General features: G+C 42.6%; 1 protein-coding gene across 6 annotated transcripts in view; it reads right to left on the bottom strand.

Moving 5' to 3' along the window:
• Positions 1-27,122, bottom strand: part of LOC129824108 (histone-lysine N-methyltransferase 2C-like) — a 131,441-nt gene that overhangs the window by 67,224 nt on the left and 37,095 nt on the right. For 5 of the 6 annotated variants that reach the window (XM_055883452.1, XM_055883454.1, XM_055883450.1 and 2 more), the window contains exons 12-14: positions 12,725-12,805; positions 11,243-11,982; positions 8,703-8,837 (exon numbers count right to left, since the gene is read on the bottom strand). In XM_055883452.1, coding sequence (XP_055739427.1) covers positions 8,703-8,837; positions 11,243-11,982; positions 12,725-12,805 — 956 coding nt within the window. The remainder of the gene's footprint in view (positions 1-8,702; positions 8,838-11,242; positions 11,983-12,724; positions 12,806-27,122) is intronic. The other variant, XM_055883455.1, reaches the window with a different exon arrangement.

Here is a 27,122-nt window from a genome sequence, read left to right as displayed (position 1 = left end):
GGCAGTACGCTCAACTGCCCTCACAACTGTAGACCATGTGTAACCACGCCAGTCGAGGACCTCCACATCTGGCTTCTTCACCTGCGGGATCGTGTGAGACCAGCCACCTGGACAGCTGTTGAAACTGAGGACTATTTCTGTCTGTAATAAAACCCTTTTGTGGGTGGACTATGCCCTCCCAGGCCCACCCATGGATGCACCCCTGCCCAGTCATGTGAAATCCATAGATTAGGGCCTAATGAATTTATTTCAGCTGAATTCCTTATATGAACTGTAACTCAGTAAAATCGTTGAAATTGTTACATGTTACTTTGATATTTTTGTTCAGTATATGTGTTGTTTGTTGAGTCAATTAGAACGTGCCCATGTTAACTTCTCTAGGGTAGGGGGCAGCATTTTCACGTTTGGATGAAAAGCATACCCAAATTAAACTGCCAGCTACTCATCCGCAGAAAATAAGATATGCATATTATTAGTAGATTTGGATAGAAAACACTCTGAAGTTAATAAAACTGTTTGAATCATGTCTGAGTATAACAGAACTTATTTAGCAGGCGAAACCCCGAGGACAAACCATTCAGATTTTTTGTTTTGTTTTTGGAGGTCACTCTTTTCAATTAGTTTTCATTGGGAAACCAGATTTCTAAGCGACTTGCTTGCAGTTCCTACGGCTTCCACTGGATGTCAACAGTCTAGAGAAATTGGTTGAGGTTATTCCTTTGTGTAATGAAGAAATACGGCCATCTTGAAGTCGAGTCACTCCAGGTGTCCTGTGAGATAGAAGCGCGCATGACCAAAAGGCATGCTACGGTTGGTTTTAATCCTGTATTGAACACAGATCATTCCGTCTTCAATTTTATCGATTATTAACGTTAAAAAATACCTAAAGTTGTATTACAAAAGTAGTTTGACATTTTTTGGCAAAGTTTACAGGTAACCTTTGAGATATTTTGTCGTAACGTTTGAGCAAGTTGGAACCTGTGTTTTTCTGGATCAAACTCGCTAAATAAATGGACATTTTGGATATATATCGACGGAATTAAATCGAACAAAAGGACCATTTGTGATGTTTATGGGACATATGGGACATGTTGGAGTGCCAACAACAGAAGCCTGTCAAAGGCATGAATTATATTTTTATTTCTGCGTTTTGTGTCGTGCCTGCAGGGTTGGAATATGCTTATCTCTCTTGGTTTACAATGGTGCTATCCTCAGAAAATAGCATCGTATGCTTTCGCCGAAAAGCCTATTTGAATACTGACATGTTGGCTGGATTCACAACCAGTGTAGCTTTAATTTGGTATCTTTCATGTGTGATTTAAAGAAAGTTTGATTTTATAGTAATTTTCATAGTAGCCTGCATTTCTCAGGCTTTTTGCCAAGTGAGACACTCAGATTTTTTTTTATATAAATATGAACTTTACCGAACAAAACATACATGTATTGTGTAACATGAAGTCCTATGAGTGTCATCTGATGAAGATCAAAGGTTAGTGATTAATTTTATCTCTATTTCTGCTTTTTGTTACTGCTCTCTTTGGCTGGAAAAATAGCTGTCTTTTTCTGTGACTTGGCTCATACCTAACAATCGTTTGGTGTGCTTTCGTCGTAAAACCTTTTTGAAATCGGACACTTTGGCTGGATTTACAACAAGTGTAGCTTTAAAATGGTGTAAAATACTTGTATGTTGGAGGAATTTAAAATTATGGGATTTCTGTTGTTTTGAATTTGGCGCCCTGCAGTTTCAGTGGCTGTTGACGAGGTGGGACGCCACCGTCCCACATACCCTAGAGAAGTTAAGCTTATCTTAAAAATAAAAAGTTATTTCAGAATATTTAGCTGGCTAACTCATTGATCCTGCTTTGTAGGGTACCCCTTCAGTCTCCACATTCCACAACTCAACAGTACATAGGCAGTCCAGCGGTGACAACACAAAACCCATTTCTCCAAATAAGACACCTTAAAGTGTTCATCTTTCTCAGTAATAGGATCATCTTTCCTGCACCATTCTGAGAGACTAGTGCTGAGCGATTAGTGCTTTTTGGGGTCGGTTCGTTTTCGGTTTGATTATATAAATGTGGGTTGGATGCCGTAACACAGAATAAAACAATTAAAAAGTCCCATGATGGTAGTGACTGCTCATTACTGATTATCACTTATTAACCATAATTTATTCACATTACCTTGATAAAATATTTCAGTTCTGTATATTACATCTGTTTTATTTGCTGACTTTATTGTTTCATTCCAAGTCATCTCACCTCTGTAGAGCTGCTACCTATGCTGTCTGACAAAAATCACTATTTGTGACCCGATTCAGGAAACTAGGCGTATGTCGCAAGTCACGACTTCACAGTAGAGCCGTTTGAACGTAAAACATATTTTATCAAAATCCATTTATTGGCACAAATTCCTTCTCTAACATGTGAACTTTCATGTGCCTTAACCTGTTTGGGCTGCAGGGGCAGTATTGAGTAGCCGGATAAAAGGTGCCCATTTCAAACGGCCTCGTACTCAATTCTTGCTCGTACAATATGCATATTATTATTACTATTGGATAGAAAACACTCCCTAGTTTCTAAAACCGTTTGAATTATATCTGTGAGTAAAACAGAACTCCTTTTGCAGCAAACTTCCTGACAGGAAGTGGAAAATCTGAAATAGATGCACTGTTCTAGGGCCTGCCTATTAATGTCCTTGATATATATTAGAATACATGCACTTCATACGTCTTCCACTAGATGTCGACAGGCAGTGAGAGAAGAAATGGAGTGAATAACTTGATCTGGGGTTGAACAAAAGCTCTTTGTATGACGTGTCACCAGTTTCCTGTTTTCTGGAGAGCGCGTGAAGGGACCTGGTTTTGCCTTCTGTACAGCTGTCGTTATAGACGACTAATATCTCCGGCTTTGATTTTATACATGTGACAATATCATTGTAAAGTATGTTTTTTCAATATAGTTTTATTAGATTATTGAAATTTTTTCGGGACGTTAGGCGTGTTGCGTTGTGTGCCTTTGTTCAGAAAGGAGAGCTTCGAGCCACTTTGCTAGCTTTACGTGCTAATTGACTGGAGAAGAGGACATTCTAAATCCAAACAACGATTGTTCCCGACAACGGACCCCATGTACAACATTCTGATGAAAGATCGTCAAAAGTAGGACCCATTTTATGACGCTATTTCATATATCTGTCGAACATGTGAAATAGTCGTTTGCGCCCAGATTTTGGGTACTCTCTCGCTATACCTAAGCTGGATGTCGTAATGAAGTTATTTTTAGAATTCTAACATGGCAATTGCATTAAGAACTAGTGTATCTATCATTTCCTATACAACATGTATTTTTTAGTAACGTTTATGTATAGTTATTTGGTCAGAATAGTTGAGTGCCATAAAAATATCCGCACATTCTGGGAAAAAGATGCTACGTTAGCACAATGGATAACCACTGATTTCAGCTCTAAATATGCACATTTTCGAACAAAACATAAGTGTATGTATAACCTGATGTTATAGGACTGTCATCTGATGAAGCTTATCAAGGTTAGTCAACAATTATATATCTTTTGCTGGTTTATTCGCTATCGCTAACGTGCCTATTGCTATCGCTAACGTGCCTTGATTGAATGCGGTAGTGTGGTAGGCTATTGTAGTAAGCTAATATAATGCTATTGTGTTTTCGCTGTAAAACACTTAAAAAAATTGGAAATATTGGCTGGATTTACAAGATGTTTGTCTTTAATTTGCTATACACCATCGATTTTTCAGAAATGTTTTATGATAGTTGTGGAATTGTTAGGGTAGATTACTTGTTGGTTATTACTGCATTGTCGGAACTAGAAGCACAAGCATTTCGCTACACTCGCATTAACATCTGCTAACCATGTATATGTGACAAATAAAATTTTATTTTATTTGATGAGTATTTAGGTATTTGACGTTGGTGTCTGTAATTACTCTGGCTGCTTCGGTCCTATTTGTGACGGTAGCTGTGATGGTAGGTGCAATGTAAAACTGATTTATACCTCAAATATGCACATTTTTCGAACAAAACATAGATTTATTGTATAACATGTTATAAGACTGTCATCTGATGAAGTTGTTTCTTGGTTAGTTAGGTTGGCTTTGTGCATGCTACCTGTGTTGTGAAAAATGTCTGTCCTTTTTTGTATTTGGTGGTGAGCTAACATAAATATGTGGTGTTTTCGCTGTAAAACATTTTAAAAATCGGACATGTTGGCTGGATTCACAAGATGTTTATATTTCATATGCTGTATTGGACTTGTTAATGTTAAATTAAATTAAATAATAAATTAAAAAATATATATTTTGAATTTCGCGCCCTGCACTTGAAGTGGCTGTTGTCATATTGTGCCCGGCTTCAGGCTTGCAGCCCAAAGAAGTTAATATCAAACTTGTATGCCATCTGTAAATACGAATAAAATTGTTAAAATACGAGCCTAGTTGGTTTAGCCACAGAAAAAGTGAACAACCTTCACGCTGGCCATGATTGGCTGAGATAATGAGTGGGCTGGATATGCCAAGAGATGAGTTTGGATTGGTCTGCCATATAGCACGTGTCTGTCTATAGGAACTCATCGGAATGTTTAGGTAATCGCGTAGAAACGCGAGGGGGGGGGGAAATGTATCGGGTAGTAAAACTGCATAAACCTAATGTCAAGTTATAGTGTATTGTTAGCTAGCTAACGTTAGCTGGTTGGCTCGCTAGCTAACGTTATGTGTATGCTCTCCACTTTCTGGAGGACCGAGTTTTGAAATCAGTGGAATTTGAGCATGATAGCTAAGGAGATGGAGAAAACACCAGTCTGGATTACATCTTTGTAAGGGCAACCATGCATGGCATCAGGCAGGAGACGCGTCCAACCATGATCTATACAGGTAAGAAAGTCTAGCAAGCTACAATTTCAGATATGACATGTTTCTAATTGACAGAAAGTGGTTTAATTTCAAATGTACAAATGTAGCTAGCTAACGTTATGAGTATGATCTTATTCTTCGTATCTCAAGACTAATTTGCTTGACTAGTTATAGCCATTGAATCAGGTTGGTTAGCTACCTGCAGATTCATGCAGGGTAGTAACGTCATGAGTTGTGATTATGGTCTATTGTTTAGCTAGCTTCATGTCTTAGCAAAAGACTCCACTATGCAAGTATCCATTTCAATAGCATTTCACTGCAACTGTTGATAGACGTACTAGCTGGTAAATTCGATCTGGCTATCTACTCCGATTTCAGACCAAGGGTAAGATAGTCTAGCAAGCTACATTTTCAGATATTACGCGTTTCTAATTTAGACCAAGCATTTTCATTTCAAGTTAAAGTGTATTGTTAGATAGCTAGCTAACGTTAGCTGGCTGGCTGGCTAGCTAGCATTACGTCATGCGTTGGGATTCATTGTTTACCTAGCTAGTTAGCTAGCTACATTTCTTAACAAAAGACACTTGTCTTAGTGTGCCAGAGCGCAGAATAACTGATGAATTTTTGAACACTCAACACCCGTTGAATATGTCCGGTGTCTGTAAATGTCAGCAACAAAGGGTAATTAAAATGTTGCCAGCAGCAGCTAGTCACAAATGCTCTGGATAACCAGCTCTGCTAGGGTGAGTAAAATGATCAGAGTGGGGTGTTCTCTCATTATGTGTCTGGAAGTGGCTAGCCAATGTTAGCTAGTTAGCTTGGGTGCTTGAATGTCGTGAGGTCAGAGCTTTCTGATCAACCCTACTTATTGGCCAGAGCGTCCAGTGTGCCCTCAACACAAAAAGCTCTGAATTTACGAACGGTCAATCTGACAGCACAGATGCAGTCACCAACGCTCTGGATAACATAGCAGCCTAACCAGCTCTGCTAGTGCGAGTAATGTTCAATGAGCTGTTCTCTCTCTCTTAGATGTCTGGAAGTAGCTGGCAAGTTAGTAGAGAACGCTCAGATCAACCCTTAAAGAGAAAGGTGGGGCTAAGGCTTAAGAGGGTGTGAACAGTGCTGAATGGGTATAGAACAGTGGTTCCCCAACTTTTTATAGTCCCGTACCCCTTCAAACATTCAACCTCCAGCTGCGTACCTCCTCTAGCACCACAGTCAGCCCACTCAAATGTTGTTTTTTGCCATCATTGTAAGCCTGCCACACACACACTATACGATACATTTATTAAACATAAGAATGAGTGTGAGTTGTCACAACCCAGCTCGTGGGAAGTGACAAAGAGCTCTTATAGGACCAGGGCACAAATAATAATAATTAATAATTGATCTTTTTATTTAGCCATCTTACATATAAAACTTTTGTTCATCAAAAATTGTGAATAACTCACCACCGGTTAATGAGAAGAGTGTGCTTGAAAGGATGCACATAACTCTGCAATGTTGGGTTGTATTGGAGTCTCAGTGTTAAATCATTTCCCACACACAGTCTGTGCCTGTATTTAGTGTTCATGCTAGTGAGGGGTAAGAATCCACTCTCACATAGGTACATGGTTGCAAAGGGCATGAGTGTCTTAACAGCGTGATTTGCCAAGGCAGGATACTCTGAGCGCAGCCCAATCCAGAAATCAGTTGCTTCTGATTAAATAAACTTTTTCACAGAACCGCTTGTTGCAATTTCGATGAGGCTCTCTTGTTCAGATATCGGTAAGTGGACTGTAGGCAGGGTATGAATCCAGTTGTTTGTGTCATCCGTTTCGGGAAAGTACCTGCGTAATTGTACAGATACCAACACATCTTGACCACCAAAGTCCATTTGATGTCACAAAGCTGTCCAGTACTTTAAAAATATCCTCTCCTGTTGTCCTGGTTTCCAGTGGTTTGCAGAAGAGGACGTCTTCCTTAATTGACCCCCCATAAACTTAACGGACATATAACAGTCGCTCAAAAACACGCGTGGCTTATTTTTCAAATTGGCATGTTTTGTTTCTAAACGTCTGCGCAAGAGTGAAGGTTTCATTGAGTTGTGAGATAGTACTTTTGCACATATAACACACTGTGGCTGCGAAAAGGCACTACTCCCAATATAAGTGAACCCCAAATCAATGCAGTTCTCATCATATTTGCGCCTCTTCAATGGTCCAATGTCTCTGTCTGTTGTTCGGTGCTTTCCCGGGTAAGGGGGTAGTAGCTCTTCGGCTGCATCAGATTCACAACTGTCAGTGGCCATGCTAGCTGGGCTAGCAACAAATGTAGAATTACTGATGCTAGCATTGGATGTGCTCATTGAAGCAGAACAACTTGTGTCGTCGAAAGGTGCAAGTGTAGTACTGCTGGTATGCATCAGTACAACCAGTAGAGCTGGTATGCATCAGTACAACCAGTAGAGCTGGTACGCATCAGTACTACCAGTAGAGCTGGTACGCATCAGTACTACCAGTAGAGCTGGTACGCATCAGTACTACCAGTAGAGCTGGTACGCATCAGTACTACCAGTAGAGCTGGTATGCATCAGTACAACCAGTAGAGCTGGTATGCATCAGTACTACCAGTAGAGCTGGTATGCATCAGTACAACCAGTAGAGCTGGTATGCATCAGTACTACCAGTAGAGCTGGTATGCATCTCTATGGACACGGGCCTTACTTGTTTTAACCATTTATCAATTTTTGAGGAAACGGAATGAGCAGCAGCTACGCTTGGCTACAAACGGACCGTTAGTGGAATACCTGCGAGAGAGTAACAGTTCATGTGATTGGATGTTAATTATTTGACTAGACTACCTGTATTTGACATTGTGTTATTTCGCTGAACACTAGATGGTTTAATTTTATTGTTGGCAGTGAAACGAGGCTACTCAGGCGAGAAAAAAACCTCACCCAAATGTATAGCCCCGTTGTAAAATATAAATGTACTGTTTGGAAACAACTGTTTGTTGACAGAGGACCTCTCTAATGTTATTCTGGCCATTTGAACTCCATTATGCTGTCAACACATTTCCGGTGCTGGTGGCTGCTGGGGCCTAATCACTACTGTCAATCAAGGCTACTTTCTGTGAATCTTCCCCCAAATCTCTCCTCCCCGATTCCCCAGTCCAGTCTCTTCACACCCCCCAGTGGTCTGACATCCTGATTGACACACAGTATGGTGCTGCTTAACCTGCCCAAAATCCATGCCTAGACCCAGCAATTACCACCTCACTTAGCACCAGTGTGTAACACGAATGTCACCATGGCCACAGATTGCAGCATCCACTTGGCCAGGCCTAAGTGCCCACACAGCCCACTTAATAAAAAAACCCATCTCCATCCCGCCCCAAACTCAACCACAAAAGTATTACACAAACAAAACAAACAATTAAACAAACAAGTTAAACCTTGTGCCTCAGGCTGCAAAGGAAGGCCAAGATATATCATTGTGAATTGGGTTAATATTACAAGTGCATGTGCAAAGCCTAGCAAGAGATCCTCTCTAGTGGATAAAAATAAACCTTTTGCCATTAAGGATGAGTCGTATTAGGCTACTACAGGTTCTCATTCACCGTTCCCTTATTAGCCTGTCAATGTGAATTCACCACAGTCTCCTCTCCTCTGGAGACACAGTGATAGTTGAATGATTCATTGTGAAAGTCCAACATTAACATAGTGACATCAAGCATCACTCTGCCAGTGCACTTCACATAGCCTAAGGTAAGCAGAAGACTGCTGTGGCATGGCCTAGTGGTGGTTCTGGAGGTCTGGTCCCCAGAGAGAGCCGTTATTTACCACTCTGATGCTCCAGGCAGGGCTGCCGCAGCCGGACGAGGGCTGCCTGGTCTTTGGGACGTTCCACCCCTCTGGCTGGTCTGGAGACCAGGAGGGGGAGCTCACACTGCTATGGGGGCTCCCATGCCATGCGCCCTAAGGTACAGGTAGGGGGGCCGGGTTGGGTGGGTGAGAGAGGGAGGGATTGAGGGGAGAAGGAGGGTGACAAAATGCAGCAACTTAAAAAACAAAGCCAGAGAAAGATGAAAACATAACAGACAGATGCAGTGAGTTTAAAAGGCTGGTGGCTGAAGAAGCTTGTTGGGACCATTCAACACACCCCAAGTAAGAGATATGGAGCTAATAATGACGCTGTTATACATTCTTGGGGCAAAAGGCCAGGATGATATGATGCACATGATACTTTCTATATTGAAGCCAATCCAAGATATCTTTCATGCATACGAGTTCAGGCATGTTGTTTCTAGCTAGACGTTCAGAGAGAGCTTGCAAAGGTGAAGCAGAATCGTGTTAGTCGGCGCAGCAACCTTGAATTCAGACAACACCGCAGCCTTCGTCAAGGCAACAGCACCATGCAACAGCAGCAGAACGGGGAGGAGCAAGAGACCACAGCATCCTCTTGCCATGGCAACTGCATGTCACTGCCTCACTCATATTGCTGGCTTGTTGACAAAACAACACCTGGTTGCGTCGGACAGCACGACTGACAGTGCATGCCTCTTCCGAGACAGAAGCATAAAGACTTGAAGACAATCAAATCTGACTACACAGGATTCCACTGTATTCAAATAGCCTACATTTGATCTCCCCCAGGCCTGATCTAACAAATTAGTCTGTCTACACACAGCGTTTATTTAAGCAATAGGATATATCTGGAGAGAAATACACAACGTTGCAATGCTAAACTCTCCTCAGCCTCATCCATAATATATCATAGCCATGTGTATGATTCATATCCCAGTATAATTAGGATTTGACCCAACCCGCATACTGTGTCTCTGATTAGTAGCTTGATGAAAGTGTGTGGGGGGGGGTAACAAAGCCCTAATGAAGGTATTCTAAGGAGAATGAGAACAGGCTTGTAGCCATCATCAGAGAGGGACTGCCTTCAGCACATCAAGCATGTACTAGGAATACCATGGAAATTGGATACTAGTCTAGGACAGGTGAAACAGCGTGCTTGAAGTTATACTGTAGGATTGCATATGGGGATGTATATAAAGTAGCCTGTTAGTATTGTCAATACATGTTGGCAGTGTGCTCCTATAGGGCAGTGGGGCAGTGTGTGTACATAAGGTGGTGAGTGTTTGCAGAATGGATCAGAATGAACAGGCAAAGTGTAGAGGTGGGGTATGGTGTGTAAGGTTCTTGGTAAGCGGTGTTTGCATATGGCCTAAGGAATAGGCCGTACTAATATTCTATTCTCATTCTGAGGTGTGGGAAATTAACTATTCTTCAGACTCACCATCAGTATTCTTCAGACTCACCACCAGTGAATCCCAAACCAGCCCCTCTCACCTCTACCAACTTGTTCGGAGAGCCCCCCGTTGTCACGTGTTGATGACAAAAGTTGGAGGGTGACATATATAAAGTGGCGAGGGGATCAATAAACCCATCAACTTCGGGACACACTGGCGACTTGAATGATGCAATTTGTGTTCCAAATGTAATATAAAACGAGCATGAAATTCTAATGAAGAAATTCCCCCTACGGTTTCACAAGATATAAACCTCAGCAACAGTTAGGCTACCTCCCAAATGAAGTGGTTATTTCACTTGTTTTACCTGTCAAGTCTCAAAATCAGACACAAACAAACACGAGTCAGATGATTAGTCATGCCTCTCAATTATTTTGTATGATGTTGTGCAAACTCCAAACCAATCGCGGTGCCTGTTGGGATAGCACTTCACTCTGGAGACCGCAGTGGCTATCTGAGGGTCTAATTAGCCCCTACACCCTCAACTTTGGGACACTCCTGCATATGGTGGAGGTGAGCATGAACGCGAAAATTGAGGGGGAGGGGCTATTTGGGATTCAGCTCAAGTGAAAACTGAGGCGGGCGGGTGAGAACAGCCGTGGTCTCTGCTGACGATACAGTTTGGCCAATAACCCGACATCAAACACACAGGACTCAACGGTTCTCAACTGCCACAACTGGCAAGTTCTCTGGGTTAAGTGTCCTCTGCAGCAGCAACACACGTTTTAATCATATTCCAAACCACTAACATCATAACCAATCCACCGCTCTGGGGCAGAGCACTCAGAAAGCTTCTCCTCCTCATCATTCAACACACTCAACCACAGAATGACCGACCTAGAGGATCACACAATTATGGTGATTTCAACCTGGGATTTTTTAGATGCTCATTGAAAATAAAAGACATAAACCTAGGTAATACATAAATAATACATCAATTATTACACAAAAAAAGAGATTCTGAAACAGATTTTGAAGCCCTTGGATACAACCCTAAGAAAAACACATCAAGATTTGGATCTAAGACGAGAGCACCCACCACCCACCCGCACCATGCATTACCTGCTTCACCCTGGGTCTGCCTGGGGAGAACTTCCTCTTGGAGATGGCTGGCTTGCCCATGCCGATCTTAGGGGTGAGAAGTATGAGGGTGGTGGAGGGGACGCTGCTGCTGTGTTCCCCCGGGGCTGGGTGGGCGTGGAGGGGAGGCTCCCTAGGAGAGGGCCCCATGGTCCTAGGGGAGGAGTGGGTAGGAGAGGCAGCCATCTCTGCCAGTCTTTCCATGGATGTCTTGTAGGGCTTCTCCTCGATGGGGGGACTGAGGTGGGAGAGGTTAGGCTTGCTCTCAGTCTCGGGGGTGGTGTCCATCTCGTCCAAGGCGCAGGCCCCCTCCAAAGCCCCACCAGCCAGTACCTCAGACATAGGTTCCCCTTTCCCCTCCCTCCTAGCCTTCACTGCTGTCTCCAGACTAGAAGGACCTTCCACTTGTTCTACTCCTGAATTATCAGAAGCTGACACCTCCATGGGTTCTTCCTTGATGATTACGGACGCAGTACTTTGTTCTTTGATGGTGGTGGGTGGGGTCATGGCCATGATGCCCGCTGGGCTGGGTTTCAACGCCCTGTTTTCAGAGGAGGGTTCCGTCTTTACTGGCTTGGTCAGTCCTGTTATATCATGTGGCTGCTCTGGCTCTCTTGACACCTGGGCTGGCAGGGGTTGTTTCTCAGGCTTCTGCTTGGTCAGCCTGGGAGACTCAGGACTCTTTGTTGAAGGAACATGGGTCTCCGCTGCTGGTTGCATTTCTACGGAAATTAACAGAGATAAACAGACATCACATCACACGAACCGTCAGTAAAATATCATAATGAAAACCAACAGATGACAAAGGCTGTACCATTTGGAATCTAAACCACCCTGCATACCACTGCTGGCTTGCTTCTGAAGCTAAGCAGGGTTGGTCCTGGTCAGTCCCTGGATGGGAGACCAGATGCTGCTGGAAGTGGTGTTGGAGGGCCAGTAGGAGGCACTCTTTCCTCTGGTCTAAAACATATCCTAATGCCCCAGGGCAGTGATTGGGGACACTGCCCTGTGTAGGGTGCCGTCTTTCGGATGGGACGTTAAATGGGTGTCCTGACTCTCTGAGGTCATTAAAGATCCCATGGCACTTATCGTAAGAGTAGGGGTGTTAACCCCGGTGTCCTGGCTAAATTCCCAATCTGGCCCTCAAACCATCATGGTCACCTAATAATCCCCAGTTTACAATTGGCTCATTCATCCCTCTCCCCTGTAACTATTCCCCAGGTCGTTGCTGCAAATGAGAACGTGTTCTCAGTCAACTTACCTGGTAAAATAACGGTAAAATAAAAATAAAAATAAAAACATAAGAGAAGTTGCCTTAGATGGTGAAAGGCCCATTCAAAAACAATCGATTTTATGTTGTGAGGGCATTAAAGTAGAAGTAGAGAAAGAACTATAGGCTGAGTAAAAGCAGAACAAATATTCTTGATACATTAATGGACTAGCAAAACAGCCTATGAACCTAACCTGGATGTAACTGGCTCAGGTCCTTGTTGATAGAGACCTCATCAGTCCCTTGCTCCACAGCAGCTGCTCCCACTGAGACGCCTGGGAGAGAAGCAGTGAATTATAGCAGTGAGAGACCAACCTGAAACCCACCACCACCAACTGTTCATTTGTCCAGACTCAGCCTCTTACAAAATGACAGATTATGTGGGTAAAGATTGGAGTCATAATTTTCATCACAGGATATGGACATAATTAAACATTAATGGAGTGAAAATTATAGACAAAAAGAGGGAGAGAGAGAGAAATAGAGGGGGAGTGAGAGTGAGAAAGAGAGACGGTTGTTACCGATTGTCCTGTTAGTGACATTTTGATTTGTATTTTTTTATGCTGTTGTTGCTAATGAATCATTTCCAAAGTACGCTTTCGCAATATGTACATTGTTACGTCATGCCAATAAAGCAAATGAAAATTGAATGTGTGAGCGAGAGAGAGAGAGCGAGCGAGCAAGAGCCAGAGAGAGAAATAAAAAGTAGGCTAATACAGGCAGAAATATTAGATGCCCAGCAGGCTTATTGGCAGTGAACAGAGTCAGTTTTAACTGGGCATTATTTCAAATCCCACTCCTAGTTCCAACAACCAAAGACGCATAGCTTTGATTTGTAACGTCAATCCTAGCTAGCAGTCTTTGATTGCGGTGGCTGTCCCTCTCACACACAGAACTGAACCACTGAGACTTGCAGATTCCTAGCCAAGTGCCCTCAAAGTAACCCAATAATCCATTACTAAGTCATGAATCTGTCACATAAAAAGCCCTAATTTCCTCATGGAAAAGACAGTCATCCATCTAGGCCAACACCAGATAGGAGGATTTTATAAACTCAATATTGGCTGAGGTTAACAGACCTGAGCTGCAGGCTGTTAAACACCTCAGGTTTCTCAACTCCAGCTGCTGCACAAAAAAAGTAAACTGGAGAACAGAGCCTGCGGTGCTCACCCAAAGAAAGCAATGGTTGCCCAAACGTGGCAATCCAAGCAACGTTAGAAAACAATGGACTGCGTGTAGCTACAATCAAATTTGTAAGCATCATCAATGAATTCTTACACACATAGTCCGGTAGCTCATCCCGCCTATCCTCAGAATTCCTGCTGAGAGCTTTAGACAAACTACAAACAGTTACTCACATTTCACAAGTTCCCACAACATCCCCGCTCTGATGATCCCATCCCAACAAACACACAACGTGCACCTGCTGAGCATTTCTCCACTAGGAAAGGACTTTGAGTAACCATGACAACCTGCATATCAAGGTCTGAACTCTGATGACTGTGCAGCTCACAACACAAGCATATCTGGGCCTCAACACCCAGAGAGTCAATTACGAGATGAGTGAGCATTTCAAGCATCCTTGTATCCTTCGTACAAACACTACAGAGGGGTTGTGTTATCATTATCAAACCCTTACTGCTGATTACTGTCATCATGAACCCTTACTGCAGATTGTTATCAAATCCTTATTCCCCTTGTCTCCTTGCAGAAGGAAGCGATTGTAGACACACACACACACACACACACACACACACACACACACAGCTCTATTTTACGCAGATAAGCCATCATCGTGTCAGATTTAATTTGTGTACACACCATGGATCTGACAGTAGGCGGTATATCTGTCATTAGATTCATGATAAGCCTGCTGCTGAGCCCTGAGTGGATGAGAAGGATCTGGACAGGTATCCACAGCTCATTTTAATGACCTTAATTAACTTTACACTGGGTGGCAGGCGGGCCAGGAGGAGATTGGCTTGTAGTGCAATGATCTAACAAAGCCAATGTTTAGCTAGGCTATGCAACACCACAGCTAGCATATATAGCCCAGCACCAAACATACACATATGCATAGGCCTGAAAGGACATTTGGTAAACCTGTCTGGGAGCAGTGATTGGATACGTAGCCTACATTGTGAATGACTTCCCTCATCTACTGAGGACAAGACAAGAGCATCAAACATATGCCAAAAGCTGTCAATGTGACATTTGAATGGATGATCAATCAACAGAGAGTGTAGAGTTGACGTTTCTCTCTACAGGTGTAAGACAGCAGGGGCAGTGAATGGAGGAGAGGATGTAGGGGCCAGACCGTAGACAGGAGGCATGTGGCGGCTGAATTCAGAGCTAAACCAACCATCTAGTATGACCTAGTGCTATAGCCCTTGGTGTTCAGCCTCAGGCCTCTCGAGGGAGGCTCCGCTCCTCCAATCAATGGAGATGAAATGCTAGTAGATCAAGGCCCCTAGAGATTCTTTACCATCACACAGGCCACCAGCCTCTCTCCACGCAGCCAGCAGCTCACACAGCAGCAGCACAATAAAACAAAAGCACTGCTGCTTAGGACAGGAGCCACACACAGACATACAGGAATCCAAAGTTGTTCGCTCCCCTTTGTGTGTGTGTGTGTGTGTGTGTGTGTGTGTGTGTGTGTGTGTGTGTGTGTGTGTGTGTGTGTGTGTGTGTGTGTGTGTGTGTGTGTGTGTGTGTGTGTGTGTGTGTGTGTGTGTGTGTAATCGCAAGAGGGTGTGAGTGGGAAAGAGGGAATAAACTCAGGGGTGTTTTTAACAGCCACATAGGCGCTGGATCAGAATCTTGGACAACTCGCTGCCTGGTTATCTGTCATCAGCACTGCTCCCCTCCCTCCACAACAGACGGTGGACATCCAGGTTAGAACCCACAGTAATATACCCTGCAGCTCCTTCACCTGCTACATTAATAAGGGCATCGATGACATCTTCCACACAGTGACTGTACATACATATCTCAACCAAAAGCCATGGATTACAGGCAACATCCACACTGAGCTAAAGGCTAGAGCTGGCACTTTCAAGGAGCGGGACACTAATCCGAACGCTTATAAGAAATCCCGACACGACCTCCGTTGAGCCATCAATACAGGACTAAGAGTGAATCCTATTTTGACGCTTTTGACGCTCGTCGCATGTGGCAGAGCTTGCAAACTATCATGGATTACAAAGGGAAACCTAGCCGCAAGCTGCCCAGTGACTCCAGCCTACCAGAGGAGCTAAATGCCTTCTATGCTCGCTTCAAGGCAAGCAACACAACCATGCATGAGAGCATCAGCAGTTGAGGACGATTGTGTGATCTCGCTTTCTGTAGCCGATGTGAGTAAGACCTTTAAACAGGTCAACACTCGAGGCCGCGGGGCCAGATGGATTACCAGGATGCGTACTCAGAGCATGCGAGGACCAGCTGGCGGGTGTCTTTACTGACATTTTCAAACTCTCCCTGAACCAGTCTGTAATACCTACATGTTTCAAGCAGACCACCATTGTCCCTGTGCCCAAGAACTCCAAGGTAACCTGTTTAAATGACTATTGCCCCGTAGCACTCACATCTACTATATAAATGGCGCCGGAGGGGGTGGCTGCCGTTTTACGGGCTCCAAACCAACTGTGCTATCTTTTGTGTTTTCGCATTGTTTATAACTTATTTTGAACATAAAGTTGCTGCTACCGTCTCTTATGACCTAAAATAGTGTCTGGACATCAGAACAGCAATTACTCACCTCAAACTGGACAAAGATTTTTTCTGTAATGAGTCTGATGCGAAGGATATACTGCTTCCCGGACAATAGGACCAAATCCCAGTCATTCGGGTGAAGAAAAGATGGAGATACAGGGGATGAAGGTCAGTGTGCCTTGTGAGGATTCGTAGGCGAGTGAGTAAATCACCACTTCCATCGGTTCTACTGACCAACGTGCAATCACTGGAAAACTGGATGAAACAAACGGTCGAGACTATCCTACCAACATGACATTAAAAATGGTCATATGTTTCACAGAGTTGTGGCTGAAAGACGACAGATAATATAGAGCTGGCTGGGTTTCCGTGCATCGGCAGGACAGAGCAGCTACGTCTGGTAAGACGAGGGGCGGGGGTGTGTTTCTATTTGTCAATAACAGCTGGTGCCATGTCTAATATTAAAGAAGTCTAGGTATTGCTCGCCTGAGTACCTCATGATAAGCTGTAGACCACACAATCCACCAAGAGAGTTCTCATCTATATTATTCATAGCTGTCAATTTACCACCACAAACCGATTTACCACCACTAAGACCGCACTCAGCAAGCTGTATAAGGCCATAAGCAAACAAGAACATGCTCATCCAGAAAGGCGCACCTAGTGGCCGGGGACTATAATGCAGGCAAACTTAAATCTGTTTTACCCAATTTCTAACAGCATGTCACATGTGCAACCAGAGGGAAAAAAACTCTATACCACATTTACTTCACAGACAGAGGCGCATACAAAGCTCTCCCTCGCTATCCATTTAGTAAATCTGACAATAATTCTATCCTCCCGATTCCTGCTTACAAGCAAAAACTAAAGCAGGAAGTTATAGTGACTCGCTCAATATAGAAGTGGTCAGACAACGCGGATGCTAAGCTAAAGGACTGTTTTGCTAGCACAGACTGGAATATGTTCAGTGTTTCATCCAATGGCATTAAGTAGTATACTACCTCAGTCACTGCCTTAATCAATAAGTGCATCAACGATGTCGTCCCCACAGTGACCGTACGTACACATCCCAACCAGAAGCCATGGATTACAGGCAACATCCGCACCGAGCTAAAGGCTAGAGTTGCCGCTTTCAAGGAGCGGGACACTAAAAAAATCCCGCTATTACTTCTATGCTCACTTCAAGGCATGAAAACACCAGCTGTTCCGGACGACTGTGTGATCATGCTTTCCGTAGCCGATGTGAGCAAGACCTTTAAACAGGTCAACATTCACACGGCCGGGGGCCCGACGGATTACCAGGGCGAGTATTCACAGCATGCGTGAACAAACTGGCAAGTGTCTTCACTGACATTTTCAACCTGACCAAGTCTGTAATACCTACGTTTTGAGCAGACCATCATAAACTCTGTGCCCAAGAATGCAAAGGTAACCTGCTTAAATGACTACTGCCCCATAGCACTCACGTCGGTAGCCATGAAGTGCTTTGAATCACTCGTCATGGCTCACATCCCAGAAACCCTAGACTCACATACTGCCCCACCAGATCCAGAGTACACAATTTCAAATCACACTCCCCTTTCCCACCCAAACAAAAGGAATGCTATTGACACTGAAAAGATTTGGCATGGGTCCCCAGATCCTCAAAAGTTGTACAGCTGCACCAGAGAGAGCATCCTGACCGGTTTTATCGCCGCCTGGTATGGCAACTGCTCGGCATTCGACCGTAAGGCGCTACAGAGGGTAGTGCGTACGGCCCAGTACATCACTGTGGTCAACCCTCCTGCCATCCAGGACCTATATACTAGGCGAAGTCAGAGGAAGGTCCAAAAAATGTCAAAGGCTCCAGCCACCCAAGTCAAAGACTGCTCTTTCTGCTACCGCAAGGAAAGCAGTACCGGTGCGCCAAGTCTAGGTCCAAAAGGCTTCTAAACACCTCCTACCCCCAAGCCATAAGACTGCTGAACAATTAATCAAATGGCCACCAGACTATTTACATTGACACCCTCTTTGTATTTACACTGCTGCTAATCACTGTTTATTATCTATGCATAGTCACTTTACCCCTACCTACAGTGGCAAGAAAAAGTATGTGAACCCTTTGGAAATACCTGGATTTCTGCATAAATTGGTCATAAAATTTGATCTGACTTTCATCTAGATCACAACAGATAAAAACAGTCTGCTTAAACTAATAACACACAAACAATTATTCGTTTTCATGTCTTTATTGAACACACCGTGTAAACATTCACAGTGCAGGGTGGGGAAAATATGTGAACCCTTGCATTTAATAACTGGTTGACCCTCCTTTGGCAGCAATAACCTCAACCAAACATTTTCTGTGGTTGCGGATCAAACATGCACAACGTACAAAACATGCACATGTCTTGATAAACTTGGGAATGCATTTTTCCGTCAATGATAGCAAGCTGAGGGAGCAAAGCAGCCCCAATCCATGATGCTCCCTGCAACATACTTTACAGTTGGGTTGAGGTTTTGATGTTGGTGTGCTGCACCTTTTTTCTCCACACAGTGTTGTGTGTTCCTTCCAAACAACTCAACTGTAGTGTCATCTGTCCAAGGAATATTTTGCCAGTAGCACTGTGGAACATCCAGGTGCAGTTGTGCAAACTTCAGACGTGCAGCAATGGTTTTTTTTTAACAGCATTGGCTTCTTCCGGTGTCCTACCATGAACACCATTCTTGTTTAGTGTTTTACGTATCGTAGACCCGTCAAGAGATGTTAGCATGTTCCAGAGATTTCTGTAAGTCTTAGATGACACTCCAGGATTCTTCATAACCTCATTGAGCATTCTGCACTGTGCTCTTGCAGTCATCTTTGCAGGATAGTCATTCCTAGGGAGAGTAGAAACAGTGCTGAACCATTTATAGACAATTTGTCTTACTGTGAACTGATGAACATCAAGGCTTTTGTAGATACTTTTGTAACCCTTTACAGCTTTATGCAAGTCAACAATTCTTTAGGTCTTCTAAGATCTCTTTTGTTTGAGGCATGGTTCACGTCAGGCAACGCTTCTTGTGAATAGCAAACTCAAATTTTGTGAGTTTTTTTAAGGGGCAAGGCAACTCTAACCAACATCTCCAATCTCGTCTCATTGATTGGACTCCAGGTTAGCTGACTCCTGACTCCAATAAGCTTTTGGAAATGTCATTAGCCTAGGGGTTCACATACTTTTCCCAACCTACACTGTGAATGTTTAAATTATGTATTCAATATAGACAAAACTAAAATAATTTGTGTGTTATTAGTTTAAGCATGTGGGTTGGGTTGAAGATCAGATCAAATGTGATGACCAATTTATGCAGAAATCCAGGGAATTCCAAAGGGTTCACATACTTTCTTGCCACTGTACATGTACAAATTACCTCGACTAACCTGTACCCCCACACATTAAACACATGAAGAAATGTTTGACTTTAGTTTATTTAGCAAATATTATCTTAACTCTATTTCTTGAACTGTGTTGTTGGTTAAGGGCTTGTAAGTAAGCATTTCACGGTAAGGTATATGTTGTATTCGGCGCATGTGACAAAGAAAATTTGATTTGTAGCCATGAAATGCTTTGAAAGGCTGGTCACGGCTCACATCAACACCATCCGATCCATAGATAACGCAAACTCGATTGCACTCCACTCTGCCCTCTCCCACCTGGACAAGAGGAACACCTATGTGAGAATGCTGTTCATTGACTACAGCTCAGCGTTCAACACCATAGTGCCCTACAAGATCATCACTTAGCTCCAGACCCTGGGACTGAACACCTCCCTGTGCAACTGGATCCTGGACTTCCTGATGGGCCGCCCCCAGAGTGAGGATAGACAACAACACATCCGCCAAGCTCACCCTCAACACAGGGGCCCCTTGGGGGTGCATAAAATGCACTTTTTGGCCAGATATTGCTATTGCGATTATGAATTGCAATTTTCAAACCAGTATCAGGGTAGAGAACTTCACTTCTAAAATGATATCATATGAATTAATACATACTGTGCTAACTGAATACAAGACCAAATGAAACATTTTTCACAACATTGTTAGAGGCTACATATGATAATAGATAGGATTATTACAACTACATATATTAACAAACATATTTTTTAAATAATCAAAATATTGACTTTAATCGCAGCAGTAATTAATGAATTAATAACATGAGTTCCCATCTCCTATTTTCCCATTATGAGTTCTTAAATAACCTAAGTTAATTATTTATTCAGGCAGCAATAAGCTGCAGATGGAATAGGAAGCTTATGATTGTGTAATTATGTATAAGTAGGCTTAATCGTTATTATAATTCAAATTATAAATCAAAGTGATTTATACTTTTTTTTAAACGCAAAATGCCTTTAAAACATGTAACATACAGTGAGGGAAAAAAGTATTTGATCCCCTGCTGATTTTGTATGTTTGCCCACTGACAAAGAAATGATCAGTCTATAATTTTAATTGTAGGTTTATTTGAACAGTGAGAGACAGAATAACAACAAAGAAATCCAGAAAAACGCTTGTCAAAAATATTATAAATTGATTTGCATTAAATTGATTTGCTCCTAATCTCAGCTTGTTGCCTGTAAAAAAGACCTGTCCACAGAAGCAATCAATCAATCAATCAGATTCCAAACTCTCCACCATGGCCAAGACCAAAGAGCTCTCCAAGGATGTCAGGGACAAGATTGTAGACCTACACAAGGCTGGAATGGGCTACAAGACCATCGCAAAGCAGCTTGATGAGAAGGTGACAACAGTTGGTGCGATTATTCGCAAATGGAAGAAACACAAAAGAACTGTCAATCTCGCTCGGCCTGGGGATCCATGTAAGATTTCACCTCGTGGAGTTGCAATAATCATGAGAACCGTGAGGAATCAGACCAGAACTACACGGGAGGATCTTGTCAATGATCTCAAGGCAGCTGGGACATAATCACCAAGAAAACAATTGGTAACACACTACGCCGTGAAGGACTGAAATCCTGCAGCGCCCGTAAGGTCGCCCTCCTCAAGAAAGCACATATACATGCCAGTCTGAAGTTTGCCAATGAACATCTGAATGATTCAGAGGACAACTGGGTGAAAGTGTTGTGGTCAGATGAGACCAAAATGGAGCTCTTTGGCATCAACTCAACTCGCCGTGTTTGGAGGAGGGGGAATGCTGCCTATGACCCCAAGAACACCATCCCCACCGTCAAACATGGAGGTGGAAACATTATGCTAAGGGGGTGTTTTTCTGCTAAGGGGACAACTTCACCGCATCAAAGGGACGATGGACGGGGCCATGTACCGTCAAATATTGGGTGAGAACCTCCTTCCCTCAGCCAGGGCATTGAAAATGGGTCGTGGATGGGTATTCCAGCATGACAATGACCCAAAACACATGGCCAAGGCAACAAAGGAGTGGCTCAAGAAGAAGCACATTAAGGTCCTGGAGTGGCCTAGCCAGTCTCCAGACCTTAATCCCATAGAAAATCTGTGGAGGGAGCTGAAGGTTCGATTTGCCAAACGTCAGCCTCGAAACCTTAATGACTTGGAGAAGATCTGCAAAGAGGAGTGGGACAAAATCCCTCCTGAGATGTGTGCAAACCTGGTGGCCAACTACAAGAAACGTCTGACCTCTGGGATTGCCAACAAGGGTTTTGCCACCAAGTACTAAGTCATGTTTTGCAGAGGGGTCAAATACTTATTTCCCTCATTAAAATGCAAATCAATTCATAACATTTTTCATAAGCGTTTTTCTGGATTGGTTTGTTGTTATTCTGTCTCTCACTGTTCAAATAAACCTACCATTAAAATTATAGACTGACCATTTCTTTGTCGGAGGACAAACGTACAAAATCAGCAGGGGATCCAATACTTTTTTTCCTCACTGTACATAGCTTAACGATTGCAAGGTGCAGCTTGTGTCCAAAACATTAGAGTCTGTCCAGTCACTCAATGCGATATGTTTCAACATCTCCCTTATTTTTGTTGTACAGTGTTGGGATGGTGAATGTGTGAGACGGAATCTTGTATTTCCTGTCCACCTTGCCCATCATCATTATGAAGTAGTCTTCTGACTGTGTAAATAGGAACCATGTCTTTGGCTGTGATAGTTTCTGTGATTTCTATGTGCCTGCGCGGGATGTTCTTTCATGGGGCGTTATACTTGAAAAGGCATCGGCAATCAATGCCTGTTTAACATAGGATGCCGGTTGTGGCTGAGGGGCATTCGATCGCTTTTTTTTTGTAACTATGCAATTGTCGTAAAGTAGAGGATGTTTATTCTTAAACTTATTCAATAAATAATAATGTTGCCTCGTTGTCGCCACAACTGAGGGACTTTTTGCACAACACTTGCATTTAGTTGATATCGGTTTGTCTATAGCCAAAATACTCCCATACCACTGAAGATGCGCCCTTCTTTGGCACCAAATCGTTCTCTTTAGAACTAGGAGCACTTGTGTATCCGACACACATGCGCTAAAGCCACAGAGTTCTGAAACCTTATACTGTACTGTCTTTGATAAAGCCCTTTCTCTCCTGACCAGCATCTAGCGGTGTGCTCTAAGCAGGGAGCATGTGCGTGCCATGCAGAGAGAGAGAGCCCGCTTGTGATTGGTCAGCATCCTCTGTGCATGTAGTGCGAATTAACAGAGTCTAGTACATCTCATTGGAGGAGGTATATTAGTCTGTTTTTTGTTGAATTAATGGAATGTCAAAGAAACAAGAAAATCGCAGACTATAACGATATGGATAGTGCACGTCAATATCGTAATTTCGATCTGAATTCGATTCCTCGTGCAGCCCTAGTAAGTCCCCTCCTGTTCACCCACGACTGCGTGGCCGCACACAACTCCAAAACAGTCATTCAGTTTGGGGAAGTGGTAGGCCTGATCACAGACGATGAGACCGCCTATAGAGAGTTGGTCAGTGAACTGGCCGTGTGGTGCCAGGACAACAACCTCTCCCTCAACATCACCAAGACAAAGGAGCTGCTCGTGGACTACAACAAACAGAGGCCCGAGCATGCCCCCTTGTGTGGCAGTAATACCCCATAAAAATAATTGTGCCCTTGGGCTGAATATAATAATTATAATTCCCTTCTCCTGGCTGCCAATCGCCATGCTCCGAAGCCACCTCTCATTCACATGGCTCTCTCAATTCTGAGCCAATCACAGCTAACTAGCGATTAGCATTAGTGGCTAACACAATTTAGCTTAACTTGCTAAGAAACACAAACTAATATTGTAATTATAGAACGCTTGAAGATTTATACTAAGATCAAAGTGGAAACATCGTTGTCGTCAACATTGTTGCATGTGGCGGCAGGTAGCCTATTGGTTGGAGCGTTGGGCCAGTAACCGAAAGGTTGCTAGATCGAATCCCTGAGCAGACAAGGTATGAATCTGTCGTTCTGCCCATGAACAAGGCAGTTAACCCACTGTTCCACGGTAAGCCGTCATTGTAAATACGAATTTGTTCTTAACTGACTTGGCTAGTTAAATAAAAGGTTAAATTTAAATTATAAAAATCTGCTGCATTGACCATGCAGACTGAACAAAAGTATCTCATGGTCAAGCAACAACAAATGCGCTCCTTGAGTGACAGGTGGGACTAGGTCTGTGTGAAAAGCGTCATGGAGAGAGAGAGAGCGAGTGGAGAGGGATGAATCAAGTAGTGGAGTAACCTATAAAAACAGACGTTACACATAGCGTATCACATTTAACAAACCAAACATTCAAATACCGTTATAGAAGGTAAAGTAAAAACCCAAACCGGTCCGTGCGTCAGCATAGTACAATATAGTAAAATACGGTATACCGCCTGGCCCTAGTACTGAGTACGACCCAGTCAATCACTGGGGCCAAGCTCCCTGACACCCAGGACCTCTATACCAGGTAGTGTCAGAAGGCCATAAAAATTGTCAAAGACTCCAGCTACCCAAGTCACAGAGTGTTCTCTCTGCTACTGTACGGCAAGCAGTCCTGATGTACCAAGTCTGGAACCAACAGAACCCTGAACAGCTTCTATCCCCAAGCCATAAGACTACTAAATAGCTTAGTTAACCAAATAGCTACCCAGACTTTCTGCATTGACCCTCTTTGCACTAATAATTTTGACACATCACATATGCTGCTGCTACTGTTTACTATCTATCCTGTTGCCTAGTCACTTTACCCCTACCTATTAGTGTTGCACGGTATACCAAAACATCTGTACTTTTCAGTATTCAAATTTTTGTCACTTTTAGTACTTCTTTCAAATGTGTCTCACTTCATGTACGGATTGAGAGGATCGAATGTCTAGTAATTTGTCTAAATCTTCAAGGGGGCAGTAGCTAGCTAGGATACTTGGCTTGCAGCTGACACATCGTGAGCGACTTTTGAGAAGCAAGCGAGAGGAAAAATGCCAACATCATGGCATCTTCAAACAAAAACATACCTCCACGCCCGCAGCTCGTTGACAAAACTGTCTGAAGACACTTACTATGGTAATAGGTGTTAAAGCAGGGCAGTGCCAGGGAGGTGCTATTTCCAAAACGACATGAAAACTACTTTAACCATTGTAACGTTGTCGTTAGTCTACTAGCAACTACATTTAAATTATTTTTGAGTGACAATGACATGAACATACACAAAAGTATGTTAACATGTTAACATAAAACAGGCATTATTTTAACCTGTCTAGGACTGGGGTGCCGCTAGCGGCACTCCTCCCACATCCCACTGAAAAGGCAAAGCGCGAAATTCAAAAAAAATATATTTTTTTAAATATTTAACTTTCACACATTAAAACCTGTTTGGGCTGCAAGCCCGACGTCGGAACGAAAATGACAACAGCTGCAGGGCGCGAAATTCAAAATCTATTTTTTTTTAATATTTAACTTTCACACATTAACAAGTCCAATACAGCATTTGAAAGATAAACATCTTGTCAATCCAGCCAACATGTCCGATTTTTTAAATGTTTTACAGAGAAAACACCACATATATTTATGTTAGCTCACCACCAAATACAAAAGTGGACAGACACGTATGATTATGATGTATGAATTATGATTCAAGTAGCATGCACAAGCCAACCGAAATAAACTAAAACCAACCTAAAGAACCCAGAAAAAACTACCTCAGATGACAGTCATATAACATGTTACACAATAAATCTATGTTTTGTTCATTAAAAATGCATATTTTAGCTATAAATCAGTTTTACATTGATGCTACCATAAATGCTACCACATAGCTACAGTCTGAATCCAGACGGGAGTAGCCAGAGAAAATACAGACACCAACGTCGACTACTAATTACACCTCATAAAACATTTCAGAAAAACATATGGTGGATAGCTAATGAAAGACAGATATCGTGTGAATAAAGCCAATATTTCCGATTTTTGAAGTGTTTTACAGCGAAAACACAATATATCGTTATATTAGCTAACAACATAAGCTAGCATAAGGCAGCATTGATTCTAGTCAAGCGCTAGCCTAGCACAGTTAGCAAAGTTAGCATACAACAGTTCGACAGATATATGAAAAAGCATCCCAAATTGGGTCCTTATCTTTGTTGATATTCCATCAGAATGTTGTAACGGGGTCCAATGTCCAGTACAGTCTTTAGTTGGGTTCCAGAACGAAATATTTCCCTCTTTGGTTAGCAAGCACCACGGCTATGCGGCGCTAAACTTTCTGTCTTCAAAACATTCTTCCAAAACATCACGTTTAAAGTCCAGAATAAATTGCAATAATATAATTAAAGTATATTGAAAAAACATACTTTAGGATGATTTTGTGACATGTATCAAATAATATCGAAGTCAGAGATCATATTCACCGTTATCGACCTTCTTCCAGTAGCCGAGACCAAATTCTGCTTCGCGCCCGTAATTTTTTTTTAACTGCGCAGGTCTCACAAGAAGGTGTGATATTCAGTCCATGGACGAGATATTCGACTCCTTTCAATTCTCACTTCCGCATTACACCCTGATGAAAGCGTGTGACGTGTTTCTACGGTCCTAAGTGTAATGATCTTTTATAGACAAGGTCTTAAAGAGACACATCGCATTTTGGAAATCTCAATTCGGCTGGGAAAATGGCTGTAAAAATATTTCTGTTCGACTTAGAGAAATAATTCAAACCTTTTTAGAAACTATAGACTGTTATCTATCCAACAGTAGTAAATATATGCATATTGTAAAATAAAAAATTTCTTAAGAGGCCGTTTGAAAATGTGCACATATTTTCCAGTTTTTTCAATATTCACCCTGCAGCCTGAAGTTAACAAGTCCAATACAGCTAATGAAAGACACAGATCGTGTGAATCCAGCCAACATGTCCGATTTTTAAAATGTTTTACAGGGAAGACACAATATGTAAATATGTAAATCTATTAGCTAAACACATTAGCATAAGACACCATCTTTTCTTTGTCCACCAACACCAGTAGCTATCACCAATTCGGCTAAACTAAGATATTGATAGCCACTAACCAAGAAAAAACCTCATCAGATGACAGTCTGATAACATATTTATGGTATAGGATAGGTTTTGTTAGAAAAATGTGCATATTTCAGGTAGATATCATAGTTTACAATTGCACCCACCGTCACAAATGGACTAGAATAAATACATAGAGCAACGTGTATTACCTAATTACTAATCAAACATTTCGTAAAAATACACAGCATACACTAATCGAAAGACACAGATCCTGTGAATACAGACAATTTCAGATTTTCTAAGTGTCTTACAGCGAAAACACAATAAATCGTTATATTAGCATACCACATGTGCAAACATTACCAGAGCATTGATTCTAGCCAAAGAGAGCGATAACGTAAACTTCGCCAAAATATATTAATTTTTTCACTAACCTTCTCAGAA

This window comes from Salvelinus fontinalis, chromosome 26 (assembly GCF_029448725.1).
Source record: "Salvelinus fontinalis isolate EN_2023a chromosome 26, ASM2944872v1, whole genome shotgun sequence".
NCBI classification, from domain to species: Eukaryota; Metazoa; Chordata; class Actinopteri; order Salmoniformes; family Salmonidae; genus Salvelinus; species Salvelinus fontinalis.
The sequence above is the reverse complement of the archived record's forward strand: the minus strand, read 5'-3'. Positions and strand labels throughout refer to the sequence as shown.